At 37.5% G+C, this 19,980-nt stretch overlaps 1 protein-coding gene across 4 annotated transcripts in view; it reads left to right on the top strand.

The window, feature by feature from the left end:
* Positions 1-18,732, top strand: part of LOC149689133 (F-BAR and double SH3 domains protein 2-like) — a 53,335-nt gene extending 34,603 nt beyond the window's left edge. For 2 of the 4 annotated variants that reach the window (XM_089869571.1, XM_089869573.1), the window contains exons 5-19: positions 5,290-5,434; positions 5,662-5,798; positions 7,423-7,486; positions 8,235-8,369; positions 8,436-8,558; positions 10,204-10,299; positions 10,377-10,607; positions 10,668-10,719; positions 10,826-11,337; positions 11,866-12,130; positions 12,193-12,410; positions 12,915-13,059; positions 14,114-14,230; positions 15,649-15,713; positions 16,613-18,732. In XM_089869571.1, the coding sequence (XP_089725697.1) occupies positions 5,290-5,434; positions 5,662-5,798; positions 7,423-7,486; positions 8,235-8,369; positions 8,436-8,558; positions 10,204-10,299; positions 10,377-10,607; positions 10,668-10,719; positions 10,826-11,337; positions 11,866-12,130; positions 12,193-12,410; positions 12,915-13,059; positions 14,114-14,230; positions 15,649-15,713; positions 16,613-17,557 (3,250 nt within the window). In that variant the 3' untranslated portion in view covers positions 17,558-18,732. The remainder of the gene's footprint in view (positions 1-5,289; positions 5,435-5,661; positions 5,799-7,422; positions 7,487-8,234; positions 8,370-8,435; positions 8,559-10,203; positions 10,300-10,376; positions 10,608-10,667; positions 10,720-10,825; positions 11,338-11,865; positions 12,131-12,192; positions 12,411-12,914; positions 13,060-14,113; positions 14,231-15,648; positions 15,714-16,612) is intronic. The other 2 variants (XM_089869572.1, XM_089869574.1) reach the window with 2 other exon arrangements.
* The last annotated feature ends 1,248 nt before the right edge of the window (positions 18,733-19,980 follow it).

The following is a 19,980-nucleotide window of genomic DNA, read 5'->3' as shown; positions in this document are numbered from 1 at the left end:
TGTCAAACCAGCATGCGACTTGGACTAATCATAATACTCCTGCTAATCCTACTAATATTTTAAATGTGAAAGTTTGTAAGTTCGGATGTTTTTTATTCGATCCCACTTCAACAGCTGAACGGATTTGGTTGAATTTTGCCTGGTTGGTAGACAATGACACCACCATAACAAATCATTCACATGATAATAATAATGCTTTACAAATTTCTAAGTCACTCAAAGCAAGGATTATTTAAAATGTCTAAGGATAAAACGCACGCACAGATCTCTATAGTAAGGGAATGTTCTCTAGTTGTTCCGAAATTTTAACCCATCCCCCTCTTCTCCACCTACTGTTTTGGTGCGTCAAACGGGAAACAAAAAGCTATATGGCGCCACCTATCTTATTATCGCGAAAGCAAAGACGAAAGAGAGATGGTTTTCGAAAGCATGCTGTATAGTTTTTGTTCGAATTGTTAACGGTCGTTATGAACATTTAGTTCGAGGTTCAAGAATGAGATGAGTTCCTAAAAATCATAATTTAATTTTAATAATAGACAAGACCAAGGCTAAAAGTTTATTAATATTATTTGAAGATGAAAGCAATAATCCTTGATTAAAGCAAACATTCAATTCAAGAATATATCAGGTGAGTTTACACTAATTTAGTTTAATAGGCAAGGTTTGAGTAGATCTGCTAGAGCACGAGATAGAGACAAAACTTCCGATCACGTGTTGACGCTTCAAAATAAATGTCTTTCCGGTTTGCCGATTGTGCCCGCTAGGTACCGTTTGGAACGTCTACCTTCGATATTTCCCCCTCTGCGTTTTATCCTTAGACATTTTAAATAATCCTTGCTCAAAGGGACTGTAAAGTGGGTATCGGCGGGTGGGTAAAAATTGTTTGAAATACATCTGAGGCACGTGACCGAGGAGAGGCGTGGTTCAAAGAAACTTAGTTCGTTTTATTTCGAAAACTACCACTTCATGGAAATGGCGCTGCAATCTTGCGAAAAACATGAACTAGATGTCCAGTTCCACTCCATGAGGAGTCTTTGTATCATGGCATCATGTGATGTCTGTGACGTATTTCAAATAATTTTTACCCACCCGCCGCTGCCTTCTTTGCAGTTCCTTTATATTTTTCATCGTAAAAAACATACTATCTCCAAGTAACTTTTCGAAATATGGACGAGACGGATATTAGATTTTTCATTTGAATTTTTTAAGCCTATTTCCTCGCCAAAAAACCTAAAAAAGAAGTAAAAAAAGAAAGGAAAAAACAGCATACATACAATAATGTATTTTGCCAGGAAATTATAGAGGTAACTCGCAAAATTTCCACAGCGCCGCGATGGTAATTATGGGCTGCGTTCAGTAACACTCATCAGGAAAAACATCGATGTTTGGGAAAATGAAATCGGTGTTCTTTTGACGTCATGATGACGTTGCGGTTGTTGAACGGCACAAATTTGTGTAATCGATGCTTTTCTTAATGGCGACGATATTATGATAAAGTTACGGCAGAGGCTTAAATAGTAAATCCGAACTATTTACAATAATATTGTACTTCAATTTATCAATTAAATTAAAATTCTGTCAGAATCAGGGTTGGCAAAAATCCGGATTTTTCTTGAAAAAGCCACTGGTATGGTTTTTTGCTGGTTTAAACCGGATTTTATTGGTTTTATCCAGCTTTTTTTAAACTACTCTTTAGTGCTTAAATTTTAGCACTTCTTTTTACATTTAGTGCGATAGTTGTCTTCTACTAGGCCGTCTGATTGAGAATCATTTTTATTGTACATAAAAGTTGTTAAAACTATAGACATTTCCCTTAGAGATGAGTAGGGCCCCTGATTTAATCCAGATTTTTCAATACAACCCGACATATATCGGGTCTAAAAATCTTAGGTTGGGTTAGAAATGACTTAAAACTTTTTGCTGGTCGGGTCGGGTAGGGTTTTCATACCGTCTACCCGGGTAGACATTTTTATTACCTTCAATAGGGCAGGGTTGGGCCCAGGTAGGCTCTTTTTGTGATCTTCAATGGGGCAGGGTCGGGCCCGGGTAGGCTGTTTTGTGATCTTCAATAGGGCAGGGTCGGGCCCGGGTAGGCTGTTTTGTGATCTTCAATAGGGCAGGGTCTGATAAAGATTTTTCTAAACGCGCGGTCCGACCAACCAATTAAGCATGGGGAAAAATTCAACTCAGTCTCACGAGTTTCGGGTGGAGCAGTGGGAGAAGGGTGCGTAAAAATAACCCACAATATATGGGAATGAACCATTTCGATGAAATAAAGAGGTAAAGACATGTGGCTCAAACTTTTCCTTCCATCTAACTTTATGGTGCCTGCGCTGTACTCTATTATTATATTTTTCAACGTGGTTTAAACCGGTTTAATCCAGGTGGATAAAACCGGACTGGATACCAGCGTGCCAACCCTGGTCAGAATCCATATTTTTACCGAAATAATATATTGCTTTTCAGTATTATTATCCATAAGGATAATATTTGTCAATTCTTCATTATTTTAAATTGGTGGAGATTGGGATGTAGTCCCCCCCCCCCATTTTTGGTCGCGGCGCAAAATGACGAAATTTACGTCATGAATCCGATGCTCATCAAAAAAAACTCCTCTCACAGCTGATTTTTCTGATGGGCATCCGATGAGCATCATGACGTCACGCCCAAAGACGCAAAAACTGTTCAGTAAGACATCGATGTCATCTTTTAGTCGTCGATGTTTTTGATGCCGGTTACTGAACACAGCCAAGGATGTTGAGAAAGCTTTAATTTATTTCAACGTGTCCCAATGTGTCGCGACCTCAGTATAAAAAACAAACCCACATCGAGAAATTTTATCATTGTACAGTGGAGACTGTGAGAGAACAATTCCCTCTCATCTCTGTAATTTCCTGACATCATATAATGAAAATCCATTATAGTAGAAATCTCAGATACACGCTTATAAACCCGCAACGACGACAGTTTAAAGCATGAAAGCTTGTGGTTTCAATGTTTCTAATCGTCAGCGAAGCTTTCATGAGAAGTTGTAACTAATTCTAATAATAGGCGTGGCAAGAATCGACTATGAGGATATTGTTGATAACTTGGGTTCATTGGTAAATTGACAGAATTTATGTTGAGTAGAATCCATTCACAAGTCACGAATTATGTACAGTACCATAAACTCTAGTGAACTCCATAGCACGTGAAAAAAATAATAATGGCATATGACCAAATGATATGACCCTGTCCATCCTCGATATAATGCGGTGGGAGTTATTCTCTCTGAAGTATATCCATGACACTCAACTGTCAATCTAGCTGGTCAATCTGTAAATAAGGGAAGTAGTCGGGGATTGAAGTTTGTGTTCGTTTCAAGTAAATTATTTAAAACATGATATAACTATTTAAGCTACTCGGAGTTGCCACTTTTCAGGTGTGTTTTAAGGCGTTGGAAACCGGGAAGAGTTTTCTATGTAGACACTAAACACTAAGTAGTATTCGGGGCCATCGCATGAAATACCTCCCGTTTTTTTTGGTTTTTTTTTAAACAAAATATTATCCAGCTTTAAACTCAATAAATCGATGCTTAATTAGGGCATATTCATGAAGCTAAAATGTTTTGGGTCTAGAGTAGGACGTTCACTACAGACGTGAACCAACCTTGAAGCACGCAATCAAGCCACTTATAAAACTGATATGAAGCATGAAATTTGTCAATTTCGGTAACGAGTTGTGACTTTGCATAAATAAACAAACCAACAACTTTCTAAAATTTACATAAGATTTAAAATTTCTAAAACGGAACTTTCAGTTTTGGAAAGTTTTGCGTCATTTGAAATTTCACGGTTATAACAACTTCTGCTTTGTGTAATCAAATGTGGATGAGAGGGAAAGTATGACAATGGCCATAGAGCCTGTGTTAAAAAACGCGGACATCAAAGTTTCGCCAATAACTATTTAGTTTACTAGTGACTAATGGACTTGCAAACTCGCGACTGAAAGTAGTTCAGACATTTATGCTCCATGGTTTAACCATAACCCACTCGATCACCCGAATCACGATGCAAGCTGCTCGCGCTATAGCTAAATTACCGAGATTTATTTTAAACGTATCTAGTTTTACGCGCTCTTCTATTGCTTCGATAACCTTACTTAAATCCATAGTATACCTTCAAATAACTTTTAAAACATTACCAGCTACTCTGTCCTGACTACAAACACAAATCGAGGAAGTTCTAGCATACAAAATAGCAGACGACGGTAACCGTGTAACCGCGAATTAACACAAGACCTATTTTAAGGGAGTGAACAGGCCCAGTATAGCTACGCCAATAAAACGGTCAACTACGGCGAAACTCTGATGACTCGCGACTTTTGGCCATTTTCATACTTTTCCTCTCATCTACTTTTGGTGTAATTGTAAGGTAAAGAAAAGACAAATTCTTTTGTGTTCATTAAAATTGATCTGTCCGAATACAACCCAGTTAGAATTAGTTTTTATTAGGACTGTTCACGAGCCGAGCTGAGCGAGCTTTTTAAAAGCTCGGCTCGGCTCGAGTCAAAAAAACGGCGGCTCGGCTCGACTCGAGCCGAGCTGGGTCTTGGCTCGGCTCTAGCTCGGCTCGGCTCGAAAATGATCGAGCCGAGCCGAGCTGGCTCGATTAATATATACATGTTTAAAAAAATTGCTTCTACGAACGTCAACCTTGAGAACGACTATAAATGCCATCCCATGTTTAGAAATGTAGTGGTTCAATAAAACCCGCTCTTTAAAATATGCTCAAGGTCAGAGACGAGAGATTTTTCCCACGCTTTATTTCATGTAAAATTACAACGGAACGCTATTGGTGGAGAGAATAAAGACTAAAAGGAAAGCACTATATCAGTGACTAAGCTCGCGAGCCGGCTCGTAGTGGCTCGATGCCTGTCGGCTCGGCTCGGCTCGACCATAAAAAAGCTCGCTCGTTAATTAATCGAGCCGCAAAAGTGGCGGCTCGGCTCGGCTCGAACTCGGCTCGCTCGTCACGAGCCCGAGCTGGCTCGAGCTCGTGAACAGTCCTAGTTTTTATCGTGGGGTTAAAAGAATTACGGAGTCGTTTGGATTTAAAGTATAAAAGTAGTTATAAATTATATTTTTGTAGCACTTGCATTAAATAGCTACCCGAGTTCTTGATTGTCGTCGGTGCCAGATTTTCATGTCGGAAGGGGGTCATACGTTTTCAAAAAAGACCTAGTTTAAAAATAATTTTTTTTAACGTATGAAATATGGCTGTTCTTAAATTGTAATTTACTCTTCCACAGGGTGGTTTATCAAGTATGGAAAACTTTATTGGACGAAACGGAAAAAATTGCCAAAGCTAGACTGGCAGCGGTGGAAGTTTACCAGCAACAAATTTCCGAGAGCGCTAAAATAGTTCGAAGCGCTAAACTCCAAGTAGCCAAAAAGGTATGTTGTCTTTTACAAAACGGACTAGTAGTTAAAAAAGGGTCAAAATCATTTCGCAATATTCCGTGTGCTTTCCAATGTGGTCAGGTTGCTTAACACCCTCAACCCAAAGGCAGTAGAGAAATTTTTGCGACTTTCATTTAATTCATCTCTGTTCCTTGATATTCCAAGGGCTTTTCTAAATTCTTCAATTCTATTTTCAAACCTTATGCTTTTTCATTGACCAGTGCTTCGATAACATGCGGAAAATGCACGAAGAAATTCAAACGTGCGTGACTGAAATAGATAAAACGAAGAAACTGTATTTCGAAGAGGAACACATGGCGCACGGTGCTAGAGAAAAAGCGTCGGACGCCGACGAAAAGTAAGATTGAACAATCTTTCTATTTCCTTTTTCATTTATTACGTGACGATGCGCCCAGAATTGGACTGATACCACTTCTTAACATTGGTGATGCCTTTGCCACTTACTAAGTTTGAACATCTGTTTGGTTAGTTTCAAGCTATGTCAAAGCCAATTTATAGTCACACATAGAATGCAACGAGAGTCCCTATCTGTGATATTTCATCGATTCTTCTTCTGTGTAGTGAAAATCCAGGACAACTCTCTGAATTATTTTCAAAATTGTTCTTTGAAACTAAAGGGTGTTTCTGATAAGTCTGCCATACATTAAGGGTTATGTTCTTTCTTGAGTATTTTAATAACAACACAATACATTTCTGATATTTAGCACCTCCCTTGAAAGAGAAATTAGAATTGCTACGTACGTGAGATAACTTTATAAATTGATGATCCTATAATGGAAAATTATGTTTGAAAAAAATCCTTTTAGAGTGAAAATGTTTTCTGTACCTGTCTCTAGTACGTGATTCCGCTTCCAACAAATATATCATTGTATTCATTCCACTGTAAACATGCTTAGTCTCAATCTTCAGTGAAAACGCGTCTCTTGGATTATTTTAAGTATATAACTCACTTAATACTATTTTCAATTAACTCTCTTGACCAAGTATTTTGGAAACTAAGATCTTATCAGGCATTTTTGTCGACTTTTTCCTCTTCGAAATTGAAATAACTTCATTTAACTCAAACATATAATTGGTTTCATCAGGGTTTCATCCATTTAAGAGGTGAACAAAGGATTTTCGAGTATAAATTGCTATTTCTAGTTTAGTAGAAATCATCCACTTCTTTTTTTATTTCCTCGTGAATAGTGACTTGAATTATATTTTACATATTTCAATATCTATATAAGCAGGGGAGTTGCTCTAATTGACCCAAAATCTTAATGGCGGATGCTTTTCTCACCTAAAATGTACTGCTTTTGGTAATAGACCGTTCCAGTAATGTCATATGAATAGCAAACAATACAGGTACCGGGCCGAATTAACAGTATATTTCCCTCGATCCTAGAAGCACCGCGAGCGTATAGCGATCGCGAGCTCGGTCTGTCGTTGTCTCTTGGCGCGAGGGAACTAGCCTAATATGGTGGCCCCCTCCCCTGTGCGTTGGTTTCTCTGCAAGTATTGTTGGAATGGTCTCTGTACAATTGTAAAACAAATCGGTACTCGTCCTTTAAGCTTAAATAATGTTCGGTTGGATTCTTTTCAAGATGAGAACAGATACTTTGAATCAGATTTGTAAAATTTATAGCGTTTTGGTGTGGAGACGTTTTGTCTTACACATTGTAAATTGTTAGAACACCAACGCCTCAATACTCTAAGAAAAACTAATCCGAATCTTTACAGAGTATAGTCATTTATCTTATACATTTTTGGAAGCTAAACAAAGGCTTTTATGACATATTGAGCCATCATTCATTGAATCGATGATATATTTTTGCTCGTGATTTACGTCTCAAGTATCGCTTTATAAAGTATTAATATTTTTAGACAGATTGTTCTGACTTGTGTAAAAAACGGTTTATGGAATAAGACGTGCTTTAACTGTTTTATTGTTATTTATAGGCTATTTTGGAATTTTTCAGGTTGAAACGAAAACGGGGAAGAATATTCCAGTCGATCGCTGCGTTGCAGAAGAATAGCGCAAAGGTAATGTTTTCTCTGTGAAACCCCGAAATGAAATCAATGTTATTCTATCGTTGGTAATTTGGAAATAATCACTTTCGTAATAAAAATGATTAGATAACCATAATTAAATTAGCAAAAAGTTACTTTTACAAAATCTAACTGTTTCAAATTACCGTTAATGTGCTTAGAATACCTTTAATGCTCTCGTAGTAGAATATCTGCTCCACACTATTTTATAGCAAATGGAGTTTCTTGTATTATTAAGAAAACTGTAAAAATAGGTTTTGATATTTTATCAATTTTTTTGCCATTTTCCAATTCATATTTTTGACTGCAAGAAGTTGTGTTGTTCACCAGTTTAGTTTATTTGAAAGAGAAATTTGAAAATTGTCTTCCTTATTTTGTTATATTCGACGTTTCCAATTTGGACAAAACAGCATCAACCTTTCTAATCTTTGATAGTTTACTTTTGGAAGATGAAAGTTTGATTCTGGGGTAGCATACTCTATAGCACTAACACGAGAGGTCCTTCCCATAATACCCGGTTTTTTGGGTAATCATAAGCTTTAGGTTACAGCAAAAAAATATTTTATTTACACGTGATTTATCTACTAATTATCTCCACTCATTGATGCCCAACCTTGAGAAGCATGCTGTATTTTAAACAGCCCCAACAATACTAAACCCGAATCAAAACTTCGTCATCCAAGGTGTACTTTGGACGAGTGAGAATTTCCAATTTTGAATACCTTGTTCGATTTTTTTCCAGTTCTCGTCACGAAAAGAAGCTTGTGATATTCAGTCAACGAAAGCGAGAAACGACTATATACTGGCACTGGTAGCGGCCAACGCGCACCAGAAAAGGTTTTACGACGTAGATCTTCCACAAATAATCCAAGTACTGGTAACATTTCGTATCCCATTAATACCAGCCGATGGATAAATTATAAGTTCGGGTGTCATTTCGCAGGCTCTCGACTGCGGCTTTTGTGAAAATGTCCGTGAGTACATCGTTCTGATGGCTAGAACGGAACTTTTGACTTGCGCCGCCTGCCAGAATTCCTACACCAAAGTTCAACAAGAAGGGGAATCGGTATGTGTATGCAATCAGCAGAAGTAAATGAACCGAAGTTATCAAAGAATGGATAATTAACCAAATGCATTGGCCCCGTCGAGGGGGGGTTGAAACATTGAATTATTTGTTCCCATTTTCTACTGAGAAAGGCCGTGCAATGGTTGATGGGATATTATCTGACGCGCCATCTGAGAGCGACCTTTGGAGATCGGGATTACAAAAATTTGGCGTCTGCTATTGCTAGGCTTAGCTCTTCATGTAGTTTTCGATTTAGTCTGTGGCTGTAGATGAACTGAATTCATTTTTACACGTTAACGCTTTATTTTTAGTTGCCACTTTGGGCAATAAATTAAAATTACTATGTGTATTCAGGTTTTTAGTTCTTACAATTTCATTCAGCCAGCTTTCGTTGCCAACTGTTGAACAAACCCCACCTATGAAGGCCGCCATTTTATTTCACTCAAGCAGACTCTAGTCTAAAGTCTCTCTCGACATTTCGAGGGCGCCCTTTAAAAACGGCGCGATGGATAGACGTCACGAAAGCCCTTAACATTAAAACGATAGGTGTTTGACAACTTCGGTTCATTTACTTCTGCAACCAGGGATAGATTTAATTTTAGAAGTAAGGGACGGAGGGGTATGAAAGAAGAGGCGGGTCATAGCGACAGAGGTAAAAAGGAATTACGTATTTTTCACCGTCCCCGTCAGCAACGTCATCAATAAGATATTTTAAAATCTTCGTTACGTGTTGGAGGGCGGGGCTCTAAACTGGGCTATGAGTCGGACTGAAGCAAATACTAACCTTTCTCCATTCCAACTTCTAAAATTAAATATATCCCTGATAAATTAATACTTGCAGACGAGCTTTTCTTACCATCCATTCATCCATTTATTAATATCCTCACAAAATAGAGTGTTGAATTTTATATTATTAAAAACGTCCTCATCAATCCAGAAACACTTAATGAAATTAAACTCACTATGATTAAGTATAGTTCGTCACTTTCTAAAACTTTACTAGACAAGGCCAGTCAATTTTATTTTCTCCGCTTACATGATAGATGAAATCATTCATAGTTCTGGGATACGATTTAAGTTCAGGGACCGTGTTCATAAATATTGAATAGGCAGAATCGTGTCCATCTAAATTGAACAGGAAGAATAATGTCCATGCACATTGAACATGAAGAATGATGTTCATGTATATCGAACAGGCAGAATCATTTTAATATGTATTGAATAAGAAGGAACGTGTCCAAGAGACTAAGCATACAGTAACTATGTTCTGGCACAAAATAATGTAACCAACACCACTGAACCAAAGCTTTTCTTTCTGGTGATGAAAATACTTATAAATTATGGAACATCAAGTTTCACTCCTGATAATTTGTTAGTTCAAAGTTCTTGGGTGCAATATGTATGGAGAGGGAATGGATTGAACGTTTTTGTCAATAGGGTATGCCCGAGCTGCATAGACAGGTTAAAACTTATTAGGGTTTTCGAGCGAGACGACATTATTCTGCAGAGTTGCAATAAATTTCAAATGAGGATTAAAGACACTTCATAGCTATTTTTACAATTCCAATGGTTGCTTTTAATGAAATGGGTTTTAATGAATGGGTTCAGGTGCTTGGAAAACTTATATCTCTAATCTTTTAATCAGATAACGGCAAAATATACGTTGGAATGTTTCTTAAATGAAAACCCAGTTTTGGGAAGTATGATTCAGTACAATTTCGATCCTTGCGATGAAGATCCCGTAAGTTTAATGATTTCAAGGACAACTTTAAAAATTTTACGTAAACAATTGTTTAACAGTACTAATATTGGGTGTAGCTGCAATCAATTTCGCTGGAGCACAACGCCGCCCTGTGTCTAAGTAAAGAAGCTCGAAAATGGGCGGCCTGCATCGCCAAAGAAACGCGCACACTCCGTGATTGCACGAAGGAGTTGTCCAAATTGTTGTCACAGATCGCGGCTGGTGAGAAGGAAACTACCGCAGATGGGCAAACAATTGACTTAGAGACCCGAATGGATGAGTTGAAGAATATTATAAGGCGAGCCGAGGTACAGGTCATTTTTAACCATATTGAATTGTTATGATATAATTACTAAATTGTATAATAGACTAGTAAATTGAAGGCCGAAGCGCGAATTGAAGTCCTCAGAGACGCGGGAGGTATGAATATTTCGATACCCTTATCAATATTTGTTTATTGTTCACTAAATATGGGAGCAACTTCGATAAAGTGAAGGAAATGATAATTATCTGTTTGATCTTTCAGTCAACGTTAACGAATGGCTGAAACCGATCGAAGGAGAGACGTTAGCCCTTCACGAAGATCTTAGCCGCAAGGGTAGTACGTCTTCGCGAAGTAGCAATTTTAGTTCTCATTCTGAAGTGGCCGGGGAAGCCAGTAGCGAAGCGAACGATTCGGTGTACGATAGTGACTTCAACGACGCGGCGTCCGACTTCTCGGCCGCCGCTAGAATCCCGTCAGTCAGCGACACGGATTCTGTAATAGAAACTCAACCGCGGGACGTGGTGGCGACCGTCACGGAAGCCTGGGACTCGACGGCTGTCAACGAAGCTTGGGCTGAAGTCGAAGCCGGTGAAGTAACGGTCGAAGTTCAAGAGAAACCACCCAGCGTGGACAATACGGAGTACGGTGTGACGACCGGCACGAGGTGCGTTGCCCTCTTTAACTACGAAGCACTAAATTCTGACGAACTGAGTTTTGTCGAACAAGAAGAGTTGGAGATTATTGATGAAGGCGAAGGAGATGGTTGGATTAAGGTCAGTTTAATCATTCATACTGTATCTCGCGTCCTAAGCAAATATCTTGAAGTACTATGGATAAAGAGAAAATGAGGTCAGTTCAATTGCGTAGCCAAGGTGCAGATGAAAAAAGAAAACTTGTGCTATCTATCATTAAAGATTGCGTGAAGTTTTAATTAAAAAGCGCTATAAAACTTTCGTAGTTAACAGAAATTATTTTTATAAACGTTATCAAAGTGCTATTATTAAAATATATACTATGACGTTTTCGAGGTGTAGTTTTTCCCGAGCACTAAATGGAAAAATTCACCGAAGCTAGAAATTAAATCCATTCATGTGAGATTTCTCCACCTAAAAGATTGTATCTGAGCATCCAAAATAGCTTGCTATATTTGAATTTTATTTTTCTACAGAAGACTGACTTTACAAGTCATAAAAACTTCCTAGCATAGTTCAACTATTCTTGGAATTGAACTTTCTTCATACTCTAGTAGATAGGTCTCTTAAGTTTTATATTTTCAGAATTCCTAACCAATTTTTTAACAGGCGAGGAATTACAAAGGCGAAGAAGGATTCATACCTCAAAATTACGTGGAACTGGTCGATGTGCCATCTGGTGATCCAACTAGCGGTCGTTCTGGACTGGTTTCCTTTAGTTCAGTCGATTACACCATGCCCGAAGAAGACGAAATACAAGGCTTGGCCACGGACGGAGCAGAATCTCAAGGGTCAGGACCGCCCACCTCATTAGATCTGGAAGTAACTACAGCGACCAGTGGTATGGCCCAAGGACAGATACCACAAGTACACGGTAAGTCTCTTATCTATTTGCATCGTTAAACTTGTGATCATATTGAGTGAAAACATTCACAGGTGAAAGCATGCAGTACTGTCGCGCCATATACGACTATGAAGCCACCTGTGACGAAGAATTAACCTTCATGGAAGGCCAAGTGATAGAAATTATGCGAAAAACGGTTCACGATGTGGATGACGGATGGTGGGAAGGCAGAATCAACGGAGTAGTTGGCATTTTTCCGTCGTTAGTCGTTGAAGAGTTGAAAATTGATGGTGAACCTCAAACGCCGCAGGTATTGTCCGAAGTTTAGTTGGCTTTCTTTAGCTAATGATCACTAATGAACAAAGTGTTCACTTAATTTCATGTCATAAAAATAGTCGCAAATCATCGAGCTTCACCAATATTTTATCTTATGGTCGTAGATTAGATTTAATTTTTTCATGGTGGGGTCACTTATCACTATAGCTAACTCTAGGAGCCAATAAGAACACCCTTCGGAAAGGAGGTGTGGAAGTGAAGGACTCACTATGCTCCCAATTTAAAATTTTGAAATATTATAGCATGGTCATTGAGTAAAGAATTTGCGTGGACTACAGTAATAATAATTTTATCGTATTAGCAGAAGAAACATGTCTTCTGGTATTAGTTGTCTCTGGAAAATATGTATTCCTGTTAGAGGTATCTTAACTGGTAGTGAAGTACATGTTGAAGCTATAAGTTATAAAAATATGTGACGAGATAAGTTTTCAGTTAATACAATTGGACAAATTACATATAATTGTTTCGGTACTTCTAGGATCTGGCTTCTCCTCCAGGCAGCGCACCACCTCCACTTTACACTCCCCCTAAACCCATGTTCCTAGTTCCCCCGGCGCAGGTAATTCTCACTCAACCGACACCAGAGACGGAACATGTCCCAACCGACGGTACCAAACCTCAAGGTAAAATGGGCTTCTAACATTTTTCCTACGTTTAATCTATTTTATTCTACTATTTCGGAGAATTCATAGTATTTGTTTTTGTAGTTTCAATGTATAGTAGTTATCCCGTAGTTTAGCTCCTTACTTGACGGAAGGTAAGCGAGAACACATTACCCAGTCGCTCATTGCAGCTAAAAGCATCTTTGAATACCGTTGTACAAAAGTTGTATTGTAGTGATGTGTTTATAGTTCGTAGTTTCGTAAAGCATGAGCATTTCTCGTATGCAAGGTGGTTGGTTTTAGTCTGTATTTTGTAATATTTCAACATAATTCTGTGACTGTCAATGTTGTGTTGTAGTTTGTTTGATCTCGGAAAAGGGGACAGGGGTCATTAGGTCGAAAATACATTTTCAAACTCCAAAAAATATGAAAATTTTATAGAATATGATAAACTTCTCAATCAACCCTAGTTTAAGATTAAAATTATGAATCAACCGTAATTTAAGATTAAAATTCTCAATCAACCCTAGTTTAAGATTAAAATTCTCAATCAACCCTAGTTTAAGATTAAAATTCACAATCAACCCTAGTTTAAGATAAAATTCTCAATCAACCCTAGTTTAAGATTAAAATTCTCAATCAACCCTAGTTTAAGATTAAAATTCTCAATCAACCCTAGTTTTAGATTAAAATTCTCAATCAACCCTAGTTTAAGATTAAAAATCACAATCAACCCTAGTTTAAGATAAAAATTCCTTATCAATCGTAGAAAAGATGAAAACAACTAATCAATTCTAGATTAAGATGAAAATTCTTGTACATTGGGTTGGGTTGAAAGTTCCCTCGCAATCTTTCATTGGGAAGGGAAAAATATTAGTGTCAAAAATTGCACGTTGACTCCTGTCCTTATACAAGATCAATAACAACAAAGAAAGCCACAGAAAAACGGTTATAAAGAAACACAACACGAAAAATTTAAATTAATTTAAAAAAATTAAAGTTAAATTTTCTTCGACATTTCAAATAAGTTGATTGGAACAAATTTACAAAAAACATATTCCCACGTATACAATAGTGGCTTTACTTCTGGAAGAAAACGACTTCCAGCTTGAACTTTCTTGTAACCAGCAAGCTCACTATCAATCGCAGTTTTCGGCTTCTGACAGTGAATCCAGTGAACACGAACCCCCAGGTACGGTGACGCAACTTAAAAACAAACACAAATAAGCGGAACAAAATATTTGGCTATTTTAATCGCAACGTTCTGAGATAGTTAAATGGGACATTTTAACTTACAAGTAGCGTTGATTCACTGACGTCGCTTTACGCTAGATTTTATTTAGTTCACACGTTTTTAGTTTCCACAAAAAAAAAACAATTTCACCTCGCTTTCGTGCTTTAATCCCGCTAAAAATGCTGTCTTCGTAGAAATAAACCTATCTTTTGCTTTCTTTGTATCATAGTATTTTTCTTCCCTTTCAATCCTTTGGGTTCAATTCCAAAGGATTGAAATTTAACAATACTCATTTTACGCTATCTTTCTTTTCTTATATCATTCATATCACAAGAAAAAATAATATATAGATCCGTATAAGTTTGTCAAATTCCAATTCACCAATCGACTGCTGGTTTTTAAAGCCACATATTCGAAATTCCTGTTATAAAGAGTCGCAATATTTAATTTAGAAATTATACAAGTTGTATCTGATAAGTCTTCCATAAATTAAGGGGAGTGTTCTTTGAGTCAAACTGAGTGAAAAGTGTCGAAAAACATGGGGTCTAAAACATGGTTTCGGAGGTACCGTCCCCCAAACATTCACAGTGTCCATCTTGTTGAGACAATTTCAATAGCCTCCAATCTAAGAACGTTAATGAGCTTTTAGGGGTAGAAGTGCGCCTAATCTGGTGATGTAAAGTAGTTCGAAGTGTAATAGCACAAGAGTGGACATTTTGAACAACTTTAAATAACGATGTTCACTTGGTCCGAATAAAAAGAACATTAACTTTAAACTCTTGCGATGTTACTACTTCACATTACCAGCTTAGGCACACTTCTACCTGTAAACGTACATTTTTGCTAGATAAAGTTTCATTAACGTTCTTAGATGGGAGGCTATTGAAATTATTTGAACAAGATAGGCGCTCTGATATGTCTTACTCCAATGTCTACCAATTTCCTTGTTTTAAAGGGCCAACTAAATGTTAGTTGACACTTTCACTCAGTCTGACCCAAAGAACACACCCTTTATCAGAAACAACTCGTGTTTTATGTTTTAATGAAATCGTTAAATAAGAAAAATTATTGAAGAAAATCGTGATTACTCTAAAAAGATAACTGAGAATTTCATTTTAGCTTCTACGTCAAGCTATTTTCGGCGCGTTCCAAAAACATAAGGAGGATAAGTCCTACAGCGCGTTCCCAATTGTTCATTGGAACCGAAACGCGTTAAATCTGGAAGAATTCGTTTTACTTCGAATTATCTTCTACATGTCTAACTTATAGGGAGCCATATATATTATTTTTCTATGTTCACATTTATACATGTGTATTTCTATCTTGTTCTGTCATTACTCACTTTCTTTCAAATATCTTTGCTTCACACGCTATAGCTACGGGTGATCCGGGGACCTACGATACTCTGGTATCAAGTCCCGACTCTCCTGCTCACTCAATGGTAAGTGACAAGGGACCCCAATGTTATCAAGCAAGACTCTGCTCTTCGTCGGTACTTTCCCTTTCGATCCATTTGTTCGAAACTAAGCACTTTCCTTACGATAGTTATTATCATCACAAGCAAAATAAAAACAACAAGTTTGATAATGATAAGTTTTACTGAAGACATGATTTAACGTGAAAGAATTTATATTAAGCATCAGTCAAAACCTGGTGCTAAAGTTACAAATGAGAAAGATAGTGTCAGGCTACTGTTACAGGGCTATAACGGTTGAGGAATTGCAGAACTTTTCTGCGGAGTGGTGAACAGCCTCACAACCCCACTTCTCCCATTCATTCAAACTTCAACATGATCCATGTCTTAATCGTAAAATACCTGATGACTAATTTATTTCGTCACTAACAAGTCAAGCATGAGCAACTATTGCCCCTTTGCTCCTATCCGACATTACAAAAATCAAAGAAGAGTATCATTATTAGGCTATTTAAGTTTTCGATGTGTTAATTTTTTGTCGCCATTTACTAGCAAAGAGAATTTTATTTGTAGATTTGTTGTAATATGCGACGTCGCGCAACCATTTTCCCGGGAAGAAAAGTAAACCTTAATGAATTATGTAATGGAACATAAGGAATCTTAAACCCCATTTTTAGACTGACACTCCAACGTCTCCGATCCTTTCTGACTTACAATAAAGACGTAGCTGTTAATATGATTTCCGGGCAGAGTCTTGGTTTCACTCTCCCCTTGCGCACCCTCTTCGCGAATGTTATCCCTGTATTTATTTTTAACCCTACCAATATTTTGATTTTCTGTTAAACTCCATCTGCATTTGTTACTGGTTTTGCCTTTATATTTCATTCTGTTATGATTATATATTAAACCTAATGGTGTACATATAGCTTCCTGGCGCAGAAGCTGGAACATCCATAAATGAAAACGGAACCGCACCAACTACAACCAATGAAGTCACGGAGGAGGCGGATGAATCTCAGGCTGATGACGTCATTGTTTCCGATGATCAACCCCAACAACAACCTAAACCCGCCAAGGAAGAGATGGAAGAAAAAACTTCAGTTACTCCAGAATCCGAAGTGATAGTAACAATCGATGCTGGCTCGCCCGAACCACCGAGATCCCCCAGCCCATCAGATGAACAAAATTCACCTCCGGTAGAAGACCAATCCACTACTCCGGCGCAATCAGAACCCGCCGCCGTTACAGATGCATCTAAGGGAGAGCCTTTGGACACCAAAAAGGGTGGCAGTCCTACCACCGCTGAAGAACAGGAAAAAAGTAACTACGGGCTTGATGAAAGCGAAGACAGTGTGACTGAAGCCACTGTGCTGGAAGTGATGACGAAACACACTGGACCCCAGGACCTGTCCGAAGAAGAAGCGACCCAAGTTTCGGACGAAATTTTGGACGAATTAGGAGAAAAAGAGTCGGCCAGCGATTCAGACGTTCAACCCATTGAAAATCAACCCACGGAAGACACAAAAGACGTAGATCCTAAATCCAATACCGATGATACCTTTGATGTTCGTAGAGATTCCAAAACTAAACCAAGTACAACAACTGACACGGTTACCACGGCTGCAACCGAAACAGTTTCCCAATCTGATTTTGGATCGGATTTCACGGCTGATTTTGAGAGCGCTTTCAAAAACGAACCCTGCACCCCTACCAGTCAAGCCCAGCAATCCGGTACTGCAGTTTCTGGATTCGGTTCGGATTTTACCGCGGATTTCGAAGCAGGATTTAAAGATAGCTTCGTGGATAGTTCAAAGACGCATGGGGACGGTGGTTCTTCGGGCAAGGATCCCAAGCGTGGTAACGAAGTTTAGTGACAATTTACATTATTAAAAATCAACCAAAACAACAACAAAAATAACTCTTTTTCTTATAACCGCCTTTGATTCGCTGTCTTTCTAAAATAGATACTACTACAATAATAATAATAATAATATAATAACTTTACTTGTGTCTAAAAAAAGTAGGTTACATATCCGTCATTAAGTTCAATCCTGAATGGAGAAACGAACCCGTTTTGTACATACAGATTTGGTTACGAACATTACGCTAAATCGAAGAAAAGAAGTATAATTTCATCCTTGCTAAATAAACGAAACAAATTACATCATCGTTCAATCGTTGTAGACTGTGTTCCATTTAAATGCAAAAGTTGATGGTTATGATTATAAAAGTAGCCATCATGAGTTTTACCAGGGTCAAAATTCCTGTGTCACATATATATCTCCAAATCTTAGCTAAATGTTTCTAAAACTAGGGTTTGAAGTAATTCCTAAGTATCATCTATTATTAACCGATAACGATGGCTTAAGGATAATGCTAGTTCCCAACCCTAAGAGATCCTGGTGAAACTCAAAAATTTCAACAACAAAAAATATATATATGAAATTAATATGAAATAAAAAAAATCTAAGAACGTTTTCCGTAAATTATAACCGAGTTTCCGGAATATATTGTTACGTTTAATTGATTATTCAAGCGTTCCTGATTTTATTAAAGGTTCGAAAACTTAAAACAAAAACATAATGCAAAAATTTTAAAATTATTACGACGTATATAAATATTTTAAGGAAGAATACTAAGGCGCCTAGGAATGGTATATAGTCCAGTTATTATTTTTATTAATAATGGGAAAATCCACTTGTGTATAAACGCCTTATAAAGAAAATCCGCAAGTTTTTTTATGTAAAAGGAACTTTATAGCGTTTGAATTATTTTGTGTAGCTTAACTTACCCGAATGTTTTCAAACGCTAATGTAACTCCTAACTGGAAATTAGATAATTTCATTTTGATAATGGACCAATGAAACGCTTATCTTCGGAAACCAAATGTTAAATTAATTGTAAAACGTTGAGTTTTTGTTAGACAAGAAGTGACTATTACTTAACTAATGTGTGTATTATTAAAACAAAAAAAAATCTAACATAAAAGTGCTAGAGTTGTTAGCCTGAATGCTTAAATATAAATAAACTATTCCATTTATACATATACGGTTTTTAATAGTAGAAAGTAATTACCATTGGTAATTGCTATATTCAAAAGCAAGAATTTATTCGTAACTAATTTTTGACAGACAAATTCAATTAAGCCGATTCAAATGCGCATAGGAAAAAACACAGTGTCTAACAGCCAGTTCTTCCAACGTCTTCCATTGTTAAACACTTTATGTTTTTCCCATATACTTCTCTTCGATTCTAACGCATGTACGTTTGGTCAATTCCAACACAAACACCTTAAAATCCTACTATGAGCGTGGGATAAATAAGTAGATAGAACAAGGTTTCGGTAAGTTTAAAAAAAATCTTAAGTTTAACAAACAATATCGCACTGACACGATTACTAGTACTTAGCCGAGCGGCTGAGCCAGCTATGAACTTGGTTCGAATATCGAGCCAAATACTCAAAAGTACTTAAAAAAAAAACAAACAAATTTGACCTAATCAAAATACTCGATACTCTAAAGACTTTTCGATACTCGTTATGAAATTTTTTGATACTCTGATCCGAAAAAAACGGTACTCGCACACCACTGGTTGGATCGCACTGATGTCGAGCAGCTTAATATCGAGGGCCGATTGGGGGTTCCACATTGGGCAACCGAATTCGCGTATATGACGAACGTTAAGTGTTAAAGCCGGGTGAGAAATTCAGTTGTGATGACAGGAAAATTGGCTTTGACAGTGGCTACTAAACCATTAACTCGACCAAAGATTTTTTAAACAAGGGAATGGAATTTAAGGTTGTGGTCTATTTGTATTCCCAAGTCACGACATTCACTAACAAGTTTTATATTTTGGCCGGAAAGATTAATAGGACGGTAAATAGAGGCCTGACGGGGAAATTTGTAGGGTATAGGACAAGCGATCTTAAGTCGTTAAAGAAGAGACCATATTACGAGTCGACCAAACCTGAAGTCTACGAAGATCTGATTGTGAGTACACCAGAAGATAAGTAACGGAAGAGTTTGAGATCGTCAGCAAAGAGACAAAGAGTTCGTGGGCTAGGTCGTATGTATATACATAAATAAGTAATGGGTCGAGAAGGCTTCCTTGAGGTACGCCACTGGTAACATGTAAAAAATCGCTCAGGGAAAGCTACTGTAGAACATTATTTGTGACACCATAGGCTTTATGTTTAGTAAGTAGTGTACAAACCTTAAATTTAAGAATGAATTATTTTACTAATTTATTAAGTATCCCTAGGAATTGAAGAAAATATATGACGTCGACTAGAGAA

The sequence above is a fragment of the Phalangium opilio genome, unplaced genomic scaffold (genome assembly GCF_054372755.1).
Source record: "Phalangium opilio isolate 3A_F unplaced genomic scaffold, DU_Popi_V2 ptg000031l_1, whole genome shotgun sequence".
In the NCBI taxonomy this organism is placed as follows: Eukaryota; Metazoa; Arthropoda; class Arachnida; order Opiliones; family Phalangiidae; genus Phalangium; species Phalangium opilio.
Note: the sequence above shows the minus strand (reverse complement) of the source record. Positions and strands in the feature narration are given on the sequence as shown.